At 38.2% G+C, this 13363-nt stretch overlaps 1 protein-coding gene across 23 annotated transcripts in view; it reads right to left on the minus strand.

Annotated features, from left to right (window-relative positions):
- LOC129765026 (glucose transporter type 1) overlaps positions 1-13363 on the minus strand; it is a 647147-nt gene that overhangs the window by 125245 nt on the left and 508539 nt on the right. For all 23 annotated transcript variants that reach the window (XR_008741328.1, XR_008741330.1, XR_008741327.1 and 20 more), the window contains 2 exons: positions 12140-12229; positions 11711-11833 (listed from right to left, as the gene is read on the minus strand). Coding sequence is in view for 19 of the 23 variants with exons in the window: in XM_055764813.1 (XP_055620788.1) it covers positions 11711-11833; positions 12140-12229 (213 nt within the window). In the remaining 4 variants the exon portion in view is untranslated. The remainder of the gene's footprint in view (positions 1-11710; positions 11834-12139; positions 12230-13363) is intronic.

Raw genomic sequence — 13363 nt, forward strand, 5'->3', positions numbered from 1 at the left:
CAAAAAAAAAATTTTTTTTTCATAGTGACCCTAACGTAACTTAGTATAAAGGCGCTATATCGATTATTTCAAGAGATAGAAAATAACTTTGTTCTACAAAGATGTCGCAAATAATTGGAGCTACAACATTGTTGAACTATGTTTACCTCTATCTATGAAGATGAGAAAGTTAGATATTTTATCCCATCGACAATTTTGGTCACCGTTTTTTTGACAACATAAAATCGAGCGCTCTATCATGAGTAACAACTTTGTCTAAGACAGTTTTTGTCTAGAGACTAACTGTCGATGCTAATTTCCACTTAAATGCATCTCCTGGACCATTGCGCAATGGAGGTCAACAAAGAGAAAATTCGGTAAATTTTATACTTTTTCTTTTATAAATGCAAAAAAATACAAGCCAGACCGCTAAAATTGTGAATACTGCAACATTGAAATACCTGCAGATTAATTTTTTTAATTTTTTTTTGTGCAATACACTAAATTCAGATCTCTATGCTCAGCGAATGGACCATGTGAAGCTAGCGATTGACCAGAAGAAATGTCCAGAATTAGCCAAAAGAAGAGGCGTTGTGTTCCATCTGAACAACGCAAGGCCACATCATTCTGAGAGCTTGTTTGGGATGATTCAATGCATCCACCATATAGTCCGGACCTGGCACCAAGCGACTACCACCTTTTCTCGCATTGCAGAATTTCCAGAGTGATAAGAAATTGCGATCAAGAGAAGATTGTAAAAATCTATTGCTCGAGTTTTTCACCAATAAGGACCAAGACTTCTATGGTAGAGACATTACGAAACTACCAAATTTTACAGCAAAACGGTGTATATTTGACCCAAATCGGACAGTCCGAAGATTATTAAAAATGTTTTTGAATATCACCCAAAAATAATGGATTACCCTTTCCCCAACCTATTATTGTACGTAATCTAAAAATTTAGATAGTATTGTGCAATGTTGACAAATATTGCCATATCTACAAACAAATCCCATTCCAACAATTCACAAATCCGACTATTGCGTAATAATATTGTACATACATTTGCACAGTAATATGGAGCGTGTAAGGGCCGCTTTAGAGGTAAATACCAGAGGTCTTTGAAATAGAACGTAGAGTCAAATAATATAAGTGTCTCTTCACAGTGTACAACCAATTCTCAGAACTCACAGAACTCACGTGATGGATAAAAACTTTCTAGGCTGATTATGAATCACCTCTGAAAACGCACTGAACTTCAGTAAAACTCCAGACCATTTTTTTTTATTTTGATCCCATTTGTTCATTTATTTAGGCTTATTAGCATTAACTGTAACATTGGCTGTAATAGAGCCGGATTTAAGCGTGGATATGTTACATGTCTTTCGTATCTATAAATATTGTATATTCCACAGTAGCCGTTTAGGCGTCAGAGTATTTCTTCTGTTCCATTGTTCAGGTAGACCGGACAGCGGAGACAGTTGATATGATCATGTGTTATTAATAGCACAGCAGCCCGATTTTATTGTTGCAAGCAGCAGAGCTTGTATGGAGATAGAGAAGGACCTTGTCTCCGGCCGTGAATCGAACTCCATCACTGATGATTGTTGTGTGGACGTGATTATTCTATGATAACACAAAGATGGTCAATTGTGGGCCCTGAGTCTTGAACTCACGATCGATCGTTCAGTAAGCGAACGCGCAACCAATGTGGCTACGAAGGTCCTCCTCTCCAGATCTATTACATCTATTATTTTGAAAATTATGTAAACATTTTTTTTGATTTTCACATCAAAGTTTTATTGGATGTGAAACTTAATTCGTTCTGTTCCTACAAGTTGGCTCATGGTGTAGTAAATAGCCGATGGTGACGATGGAGTGTTGGTATCTGTCAACCTAATTATGTTTACATGTCTTAGGGTTTTGCACAACATGTTCAAGTTTTTCTGCGTTGAGAACGTCGAGTTTCGTTGCAAATAAGCACACCATTTGCGAGATGTTTTGATTTTCTGTTTCCTCTGGAAGGGAAGTCCAGTTAAAGCCCATCGAATGCTTGTAGAAGTTCATGGTGATTTTATTCACAACCGGATATATTTTGTAGGGATGGCTTGGGAAATTTAAATGGTTATTTTAGTGGCAGAGGCAAAATGTGTCCGTGTCAACCGAAAAAGTATGAAGATGAAGAATTGGAGACCTTAATCGATTAATATTCGTGTCGAACGCAACCAGGGCTTGCAGAATTATTGAGAGTAACTCGATAAACTATTTCTAAACAACGCAAAGCCACAGGATATATCCAAAAGCAGGGAAATTATGTTCCACACTAATTGAAAGCGAGAGTTGTCGAGTCGATAATATTCCATGGTGACAGCGCTGGGCCTCATGTTGCTGCTCGAGTTGAATACTATTTGAAAAAAGCGAATAGGAAATTCTGGTTCACCCTACAATTTGCCTCGATTAATGCAGAGCGCTTTGAGTGGAATCAAAAATGGCTTGATTCATTCTCGTCTTCAAAGGATGAACGCTTCTTTCGTGACGGAATTCGTAAATTGCCAGAATTATAAGAAGTAGTAGTGGCCATAGATGGCCAAAACTTTGAATAATGCTTTAATTCAACTTATTGTTTCAATAAATAAGTTTTTAATTCAACAGAACGAGTTAGGTTGCACATTGAATATAAATCAACAAATAAATAGTATAGTATAAAAATTATACGTTTATTTTTTTGATTTCATCATTATTCTTGTATGTATCTCATATTTTTATTTATTGCCTATTCCATCAAAATTCCTTTTAAGAAAATCTTATTCAATTTGAACGAGAAAAGTGTCTCCTATATCTGACTGACGGGGTGACGAACATGTTAAGTCGATGTAAAAATTGTGTAGCAGATGGAGGAAACTACTTTGACTAATAAAATCAAGAAATATTATTTTTTTTTATGAAACTTTATTTTCACAACCAGGACCGAAACCTAATTGACACATCATTGTAATTCGTCACTTATATTTTGTTTAATTCAACATTTTTAAGTGTGCTAAATTCCTGCCAGCTAAGTTTCTACAGGGTCTCAAATTTTAGCAATTAAAACCGAAGTAATGCACCGCCCTTCAATGCTGAATTTAATTGTAAATTTATACGCACGTAATTTTACGCATTTATGGATTCACTGGTTAGCATTAGTCAAACCAACGCTAATGGGTACTCGCACCTTTTCGGAGCTAGCTCTCAGCGCAACCAAACGCAACTATTTGCCATAAAGGCGGCATTCATCGCGAAACTCTCGAGTTCGTTAATACATCCTTACAGGCCAATACCATTAACCTCCTCTCTGTTAGAGACTTCCGCTCGTTTGGTGGCACCAACTAAAATAAAAATTAGCTTGCGCCCGTGCCGCCAACATAAACCTACTTCCCAAACCCGCTCTCACCGCCATTCATCGGCGTGTGGTGCAAATGACTGTGTCATTATTTGGATGTAAGGTAATGAGACCAAGTGCAACTTAATGAGGCCCGGAAAGTCGTTAACAGCTAGGCACAACCCCCGAAATGGCCCCCAATCCGAAGCGGTGTTACCCCACATCACCCAAACCCACCATGGTAAAACCCATAAAAATAGAGCCGAATAATGAGCCGAAAAAACAAACATCATAGTTATAATGGCGTGTTGTGCTTTCTTCAATCCAGTGCTCCACACCTGACCTCCCCGTTCAATCGATGGCCGCCGTGCCGCGGCGGATCGTGTCCCACTGCAATTCGCCATTGCCAAATTGTCACCGGTCGGTCGGTCGGCCGTCGTCTGAAACAAACCAACCACCACCAGGAGCAGCGAGCGGAAAGAAATAACCTTTCCCGCTAAATACTGCGACACTAATGGCACACAATGGTAATGAGTTCTGGCCACCAAAGTACGGGAAGAAAATCGGGCGCGTGCGGGTTAGCGTTTCCCGTGCTGCAAATAATTTGTCGTCGTGAAGGACTCGGGGCAGGAGGGAATCCTTCAGGGAAAGGCCATAAGCTGAAGTGTTATTAGGTATGTATGTTTTTGGCATACACTAATTCGCGTCGCATTGATTATTAATTTGGGGAGGGTTTATTACTGCAGTAAGTAAGTGGTTCATTCGATTCATTTTCTATGTAATGTTTGATTTATGGCACCGTAAGTAACTAGAACAGTTGTCCAGCGAAGCTGACATAGTTTCGTCATTGATCGTCATGGATGTAAACCACAGAAAAGGACACAGAAATTTTGTGTTATACATTCCACGATGGGTAGCAGCATCAGCATTGCAGGGATTACGTGCAGAGAATGCGAAGACAAAACTACTTTGCTCGGTGGCAGTGTAAGGATACGTGGAGACAGCTTGTGCTCTTCTCAATTACTACACTAACAAGAAAGTTGAGGCACGCGAAGAACTATTCCGTTTTTATCATTGCTGTCACACTTGGTTTATTTTTGATTGACGTTATTGCGGAAAAGTATGTTTAGCCTGGATTGCAGGTTTTGCAAGCATCGTAATACAGCTCACCTTTGCACTTAGTTCAATATTGCTTCGAGCCAACTGAAATTAGCACATTTCATTGAATATAAGTTGCGCCTAAAAGTGGATCTCAACGATCATTCTATGAGAACGAATGTCTCAAGTAAAAAAAGCCCACACAATCAGTTCATCCAAATTATTTGTTAAAACTAATACCACTCAAGCTTATAATTTATAAATGAAATACTACGCCAAAAATACTATCCGTGTTTTATTCTTGTAGGGGTAGTGGGGGCAAATTGGTCATGGGGGGCAAAGTGGTAACCTGCTTGTTTGATAGCATAACTATTGAATATAGATGCCATATTGATAGTCACCATATGTTTGAAGAATGTATTGACTTTTTGAGGCAACCTGTACTTCAATAGAGCTGTCGCTTGTCAAAATACAAATAAAAACTGAAATTGCTCTCTCGATAGCCATTCGGCCGTACTTCTGTGCGCATGGTTTCTAAGGGATTTCTCGTGAAATTTAGTTTATTCAATCTGATATATTGGACAAATCATCAGTTTGACGACTGTTCACTTGATATGTGTGAGGGGCCACTTTGCCCCCACTAGGTGACCATTTTACCTCAAACAAACAAAAAAATCGATTTTCACCTTTTTTTAATGATGAAAAACGTAGTATTTTGAATTTTTATAGTAATATTCGTATGCTATCTTGAACAATAATGAGTTGAACTATAATATTCTAAGAAAAACGGGAATTGTGGCGGCATGTGGACGCTGGAAATGGGCATATTCCTTAGGGTGACCACTATGCCCCCACTTCCCCTATATGTTGTCTTGTTCCCAGTCGATTATTTCACGAGTATGTGAGATGCAGTGGGAGAAATTCTTATAAATGTACCTAGGTTTTTTACAGCATCTTTTTTTTTAATAGTGTTAAGTCAAATCATTTCAATTATGAAGTTTTCGTAAGTGTACTCATATAGTAAATATATTGTTTCCGCTACCATAAGTGCTTCTATACTTTTTTCAAATAAGATTTTTAATATTTTGGAGCGAAATTCCTAAACGCGTAGTTGACATCTTGGTATTTACCCAACCTTAATAACAATATCTTGACAACCTGTTAAAGCATCAAGATGAGGTTGTATGTGTGTACACTAGGGTGCCACCGAAAATGGTCATCTCGTATTTCAAAAAGTTACCCCATAAAAAATGTTCACCCCCTCGAAAAAATACCTTATGCAAAATATCAGTTCAATCGGACTTAAGGGAGAGTGGCGCAAGGCGGTCAAAGGTTGAGGTTTTTGAAAATCGAAAAATCACAAAAAAAAATTATAAAAAAAATGTCTTGAAACTGCAACGTCGAGATCTAGTTTCATCTCGAATTTTTTTGTCAAAATTCGACACTCCGGGACTCAGTTTTTTTTTTTGGAATATGGAGTATGGTTTTTGGTGCCAATACAAATAGTTATCTCGATTTTTCATTCGGAGCCTGCTGCAAAATCTTGATTTGCACGATAATATTCACTATGCAAAATATTAGCTTTTTTGGACTTCATTTACTAGTTTCGCAGATGTTAAAGTTTGAGTTTTTTGAAAAACGAAGGACCATCGAAAATCGGGGTTTTTAAAATTTTTGATGCCTAATGTCTTAAAATTGCATTACATGTCGAGATTTATTGTTATCTCGAAACCGATGTAGTGGTTCTGAGATTTTCGTGAATATTGGTAGTTTTGTTTTTTATCGCAAAACATTTGACCCGTATTTTTTCATTTTTTTCATTAGGGTGACCATTTCCATTTTAGGGTTGTCCGAAATATTAACTTTTTCCTGTTTTTCCAAAAATGCGAAAATTCGAATTCTGCTCTCGTTATTATTGATTGTATTCGTTTTTGACGTAGGATTACGTCTTTCGGGAACATATTGGGGTACAAATTGGAAATCGAAAATCGAGCACATCGTGAAAATTATCCAATTTCAAACGCTTATTGCTCAGTCATTTCATGATCGATTAATGAAATTTTTGCGTCAATCGATTTCGGCACTCCATAAATTTTTTTTATATTAAAGAAAATATTTTAAAAATATAGAAAATATATTTTAATATTATATAATAAAGAAAATATTTTAAAATATATAGAATAGGTTTTCCAACTTTAAATTCCGAAAGTAAATTGAAATAAAACATACTTAGAATTCGAATTTCGATGAAACTTTTATTTCAAATTAAAGTTTGGTTTATGCCATTATGTGTGAAATACAACATCATTCAAATGTCCACCTAGGGCTTCCTCGCACACCTTGATCCGGAACAGGTAATTTTCGATGACTTTTCGGCTCATATGGGGCGGTATCTCGGTCATAACTTCACGAATGTTGTCTTTCAAATGTTCAAGAGTTTGCGGAGAGTTGGCATAGACACGGTCTTTCGCATAACCCCACAAAAAAAAAAGTCTAGCGGGTTCAAATCGCATGATCTGGACGGCCAATTGGCATCACCAAAACGCGAAATTATGCGTCCCTCAAATTTCGTTCGCAATATGGCCATGTTCGGTCGTGTTGTGTGGCACGTGGCGCCGTCCTGCTGAAACCACATGTCATCCGTATCCATATCTTCAATTTGTGGCAAAAAAAAATCGGTTAACATGCGGCCATAGCGCTCACCATTCACAGTTACCGTCTCGCCGTTCTCATTTTCAAAGAAATACGGTCCGATGACTCCACCAGACCATAATGCGCACCAAACAGTGACTTTTGGCGGATGCAATGGCCTCTCAATAATCACGTGTGGATTTTCTGAGCCCCATATATGGAAATTTTGGGTGTTCACATAGCCACCGAGCTTGAAATGTGCCCCATCGCTGAAGAAAATTTGATGCGAAAATTCAGCATTTTGCTGCTGTTGTTCGTTCACCCAATCGACGTATGCCCGACGCATTCCATGGTCACCACGCTCTAATTTTTGTACCAGTTGAACTTTATATGGATGTAGGTGCAAGTCCAAATGCAAAATTCGCCACAATGATGTGTTTAACAAGCCCAACTGCTGAGCACGCCGTGGAATCGAGACATTCGGGTCATCCTCCACACTGGCAGCAACAGCAGCAATATTTTCGGCCGAACGCACAGTACGATGATGCACAGATTTCACAATATCCGCTACGGATCCAGTTTGTTCGAATTTACGCACTACATTAGCGATTGTGTGCTCTGTAGGCCGCCCATGACGACCAAAATCCGTCCGTAATGCTCGAAAAACATTTGCCGGTTTTTCATCATTTTTATAGTATAATTTAACAAAATTAACACGTTGTGCGATGCTAAAACGATCCATATTGTAAAATGGCAGACATTCAACTAACGATATGACTCTTTGGTCGACAGCTATGTCAAATGGTTATCAGCGCAGGGCTGTATACTTTCGGAAGCCCGAAATGGAAAACCCTGTATGTCATGAAACTAACTATCGAACAATTGAAAAATCGCAACCCGTATCCTTACGGAAATACCCTCTTTTGGTTGTTTGAAATTGACGACACATGCGACGGTTCCCTAACAGAGACATCAAAACTAAGCAGCCTGGGAGAAATCGGCATTGAAAATACAGTAAAACCTGTTTTTGTGCGGTTTTTCTGTTCTGGTGTGTTTTTTTGTGCGATATATGAAAAGAAGCGTATTTGACGAAGTTATCGTCCATTTAGTTTTTTTCGATAGTTTATATGCATTTCAGTGCTAAAAAGCATATTTGCGTCTCAATTATCTACTTCTGAAATCATTCCCCTCCTCCCATCGAATGCTCTAAGTTTTTCTAAGTTTTTGCATGACATGATATCTAACATCATCACGTTTCGGCATGTAACTAAAAGCACCAAACAGCCACGCGCAACCGAAAAGGCAAACTGTCCCGACGCAAAGTAGGGATACAAAAGGAAATTCAACGGCGTGGATTTGAGTTATTTTCTTGTGGGAAACTGTTTTTATGCGGTCCCTATCTACCGCAAAAAAAGAAGGTTTTTTTTCAAAATGTGTACCGAACACGGTTTTTTAAAGCTACTGGTGAAGTTTTGCACGATTTTTTATGCGATCCTTACCCACCGCACAAAAAAACGTTTGCCTGTACATGAAAGAAAGGGGAGCTTTTGCTTCCACCAAAATGTGTTCCCTAACAGAGACATCAAACTGCCTGGAGGAAATCGACATTGCAAATACATGAAAGTAGGGGGAACTTTTGCTCCTACCGAAAAGTGTTCCTGAACAGAGACATCAAAGCCAAGGTGCCCGGGTGAATTCGGCATTGAAAATATAGTCGGGGGTATTTTTATATTGCAAGTAAGGTGAGTGATACGATTAATTCTAGCAAATACAATTTAAATGATGAACTTTAATGTTGGTTGCTTCGTGAAATTTCATATCAATGGCCGATCGTGTATTGTGAAAAATGTAGCACAAGTGTTAGTGTAAAATTGTATATGGTAGCAGTTGTGTTGAATATGACTTGATATATGAAACTGTTTATTTCAATTTTCATAAATAATAATCAAGCACGCTGTCTGTTTTGTTCTGTTCATTTTCACCCAAGGAAAGTTTATACGGCGAGAAAAATTGGAAAAGTGAAGAAATATTAGAAAAAGTGATTCCCCATATGCTCTTCATATAGGATAGTATAGGTGTTGTTAGACTCGCATTGGGTTGAATAAACACCCACGAATGAACACCCACGAATAAACACCCACAAAGTAAAAAATTATAAAAGAAATTACTATATGAAAGTAACAAGTTTTTACTGATGAGAAAAATTGATAATTGCGTTCGGTATTGATAATTATCTTTTATTATATTGGTGAGATTTTTTTCTTTATTTTATCCATACATAACACAGGAGGCATCTCGTCTAGGACCACAGAGGGCGGTTTTCGTCATATCTCGTTCCACTTCGGCATCTTTTATCTGATATGCACCATCTAACGACTGTTTACCATACTTCTATCATCATCACTCGGTGGAGTGAACAAACAATACCGAACAACAAAGAAATACGGCCCTTTTCAGGGCCACCAAATCATAATCAAAGAGTTTACCGATGTAATTTTTCCAACATATCCAAAATCAACAGATAGCTTAACGGTATCCTACGTCAATTATGCGGTCGTGTCTCGGACACAACCCGCCTGTGACTTTTCATTGTTTTCATGGTCTCGGGACCAAAGGCGCTATATTATTTTTTCTTTAAAGCTGAGGATTTTTCACATAACATATGTCGAAACCAGAGAGGCGTTTTTTTCGTTTTTGAGTTATTATTTTTCAAAGTTTGATGGTTCGAAAAGTCAATTTTGTCCTCTTTTTTCAAACACAAATATTCAAAACTTTAGAACTACTAGACCGATTAAGATGATCGACACATAAAATTAAAGCCAATCAGATAGTCTTTTTTCGAGATGACACTAGATCTCGACGTTTCATGCAATTTTGAGACATTTGGCATCAAAAAAAATTTCGAAATCCCCGATTTCCTTCACACCTTCCTTGGGTGATTTTTTGATTTTCAAAAAACTCAAACTTCGTCCGCTTTGCTCCACTCTCCCTTAAGTCCGATTGAGCTGAAATTTGGCATAGGGTGTTTTTCCGAGGTGGTAAACAATTTTTATGGGGTAACTTTTTGAAATTCGAGATGACCATTTTAATTGGCTCCCTAATGTACACAAACACACACACATTCATAAAGAAACGTGTTCGTAGAATATTCCAAAACTTGAAAGTTGTAGCTTCAAAAGTAGGTACATCCCATCTTCGTGGGTTGATTTTTCAGTTACACTATTTCAAGATCGCCTCAAAATTTCGACTTCGCACTATGCTCCTTTAATTTTTTGTCGAGTGTATAATTATTTAGATTCATTAAGACGATATTATCAGATGAACTTTCATCTAAACAAATCATCAAATATCGCTTCGAACCAATTCTTGTAATTTATTGAATATAAGCTGCACCGAAGAGTGAAGCTCAAAGCGTACAAAATGATCATTTTATGACAATGAAAATTTCAAGCAAAAAAATCCCACTCAATCAGTTCAGAATCCACATGTGAAGAACTCCAAAGCTTACCGAAGCTTATGATTTGTAAATGAAATACTACGTCAAAAGTACCATCCGTGATATTTCGTTCCCAGTCGATAAAATCGCGAATATGTTAAATAAAATTGGGAAAGCTCTGCACAAAAATCTGCTTCTGAAAGGGAAAGATAGATACAGCACGGAATTTGCTGCACAAATCTACAGAAAAGAAATGTTAAAAGTTATCCACATCAATAAGCGAGTGCCGGAGTGCACACATGCAGCTGAGTGCAAAGAGGGAGAGACAGGCAACAGGGAGAAAAGGGAAAAGAAAGTTGAAACTAGGGAACAACATAAAACACCACACCAATTAATATCATCCAAATAGTTATATGATTAAAATAACACCAACATTTATATTAACAGTAGAGATAGGAACGTAGATTGAAAAAAGGTTAGAACTATCAATTGTAGGGGAAAAAATCGGCACTTGATTCGGTTGATCGATTGGCATATTTGCCCCAAAATGAAACTAATCGTGATGTCTGCGAATCGCCTGACTATTAAAATTTGGTATTTGTTCCAGTAGAATGCGATAAACAACCTAATATGTTGAATTAATTTTAGTGAGGTCAAAACGAATCCACAAAAAAAAAGTTATCATTGCTAGTATAGGTCAATAACAATTAGCCAATTGGTTAACCAAGTTTGCCACGGTTGAGTGCCGAATTTTTTTCCCCTGTTTTCATTCCGGAAGCGACATCATTTATGCCACCTCCCTAGCCACACATCAACCGTTCGCATCACTCCAAAGGATCAGCCTCCGACCGCCCGCCACCGCCCCCGCTAAACAGGTCGACATGTCGTCAGGTACCCGTAGGGAATTATTGTTCTTCCCGCGCCCCTCCATCACGCCCACAAATAGCCACAACATTCAATTAATTTTTCAAACTATTATTCCGGCGATCGGAGTCGCGTGTAGGAAGGCACGGGGGTGGCCGAGAAGTTGGTGCTTGTGTTGATGCTGGTGGCGGAGAGAAAGTGGGCCAAACGATCATCGCTTTTATCCGGTTGCCCGGGTTCGAGCGGGGGGTGGTGTGACACATCGTCACAACCGCTCCTCGAACTCGGGCGCACACTTGAATTCTGTATGAGTTGTTGGGAATAACAATGGAAAAAAAACTTGCCTTTATTAAAAATGATATCGTTATGAATATTGAAAATATAAACATTCCACCTAATCCGTACAGATGCAGTGTTCGCCGACCGGTTCTATCCATTAGTGGTATTGATACGAGTGTCATCACAACCTGGGGGAAAAGAACAGAGCGGCCGTTAGAAAGGCGGGGAAGAGAAACAAATCAATTGATAAATGTTGAATTGAAATTAAAACGTGTTGAGTTGGTTTCTGAGGTTATGTTCGGTTCCCTCCCGTTCCCTCACACCCTCAAACACGGGTGACGGGTTGACGGTTCGAAGGAGTTCCCATTAGTTTGACAGGATGTGTTTTGTGGGTGGATTTCGGTTTTTGTAGAATGAATGCATTGTGTGTGGTTATGTTTGAGGGGAGGTCAGATGAATGTATCGGTTCGAAGCTGTCGTAATTGGCCATTTACCATTATTGCACCGATTCCTATTGTGGCAAATTTAGCACTTTCCTCCGTTAGACCTGAGCTCATGAAGAGCGATGTTGAGTAGTAGAATACCTGTTTGGAGTAGACAATTGTAGGTTAGAAATAGCTTCCAGTGTTTTCTGATGACTGACGTAAAGCAAACTGTGAATGAAAACGGCATCTCCACAATAATCGTTGTTTTCAGTTAGTCGATTATGGTTATGTTTTTATTTCCTTGTGTGGAATTATAAAAACAAAATATATCAAATATGTTAAAATCTAAAAGTACTTATCTGCTTCGATTCTAACGAACACATCTGGGGTTTTTAAGCATTGCTAGATATTCTGACATATAAAAAAAGCTTAGTATATTAAATTAATAATCGATTTGATTCATGTCATAATTTGTTATATAATTCTTCATAATTTATTAATCAAATTGTTTAAATGACATCCTTGTCACTCCTTTAAGATTTCTGAATATACGAAAGAGACCGACATAATTTCCTGACGTTGTTACTCTCTCTTATAATGGACTAGCCTGAAGGGCAAATCCCAAGAAGCCCTCGATCCCTGGTCCTCCGCTTTGCGCTCTTCTCAACAGAGGCCCTTTCTTTTAATATTTCCGATCTCGATTAGCTTAGCTGTTATCCTTGGTGGAGATAGTTTTGTTACTGTCATGTGAAACCAAATCACATACAAAATTGCTGAACAATTATTTTCTTGGTGAGTCGATGAGAGCCTATTGTGTAGTTCAGAACCTTAATGGAATGGCGTCAGTTTGATATAATGATTGCAATGCCAGAGGCATCAGCGAGTAAGTAATTTGGTCGCGTTCACAGCTCAATCCGAAATGAAGACATGTGATGACGCAAAAAAGGAAGAACAAGCGATGTTCATTGCTTTGTATCTAGCACGATACTGAATGTTTGCCTCAGCGAGATCCAATATTCATGCTCTATGCAAATATTCCCCTTCGTTCTTCTTTTTCTCCTTCTTCTTTTCTTCCTTGTTCACGGAGTCTTTAAATCATTCCCATTCCCATTTAAATCATAATTTGTTCGTTATTGACGGCATGGGTAGGGAAGCTCACAAATGACAAATTTATGGGAAAATGGAAATGCTTCTAGTTTTCATCAATTCAAACTATTTACACACCAGGGGATTGTAATATATAGCATTAAAACAAATCTTAGGGAATTTCCGATGGTATGTACATCATCAAAA

The sequence above is a fragment of the Toxorhynchites rutilus genome, chromosome 2 (genome assembly GCF_029784135.1).
Source record: "Toxorhynchites rutilus septentrionalis strain SRP chromosome 2, ASM2978413v1, whole genome shotgun sequence".
NCBI lineage: Eukaryota > Metazoa > Arthropoda > Insecta > Diptera > Culicidae > Toxorhynchites > Toxorhynchites rutilus.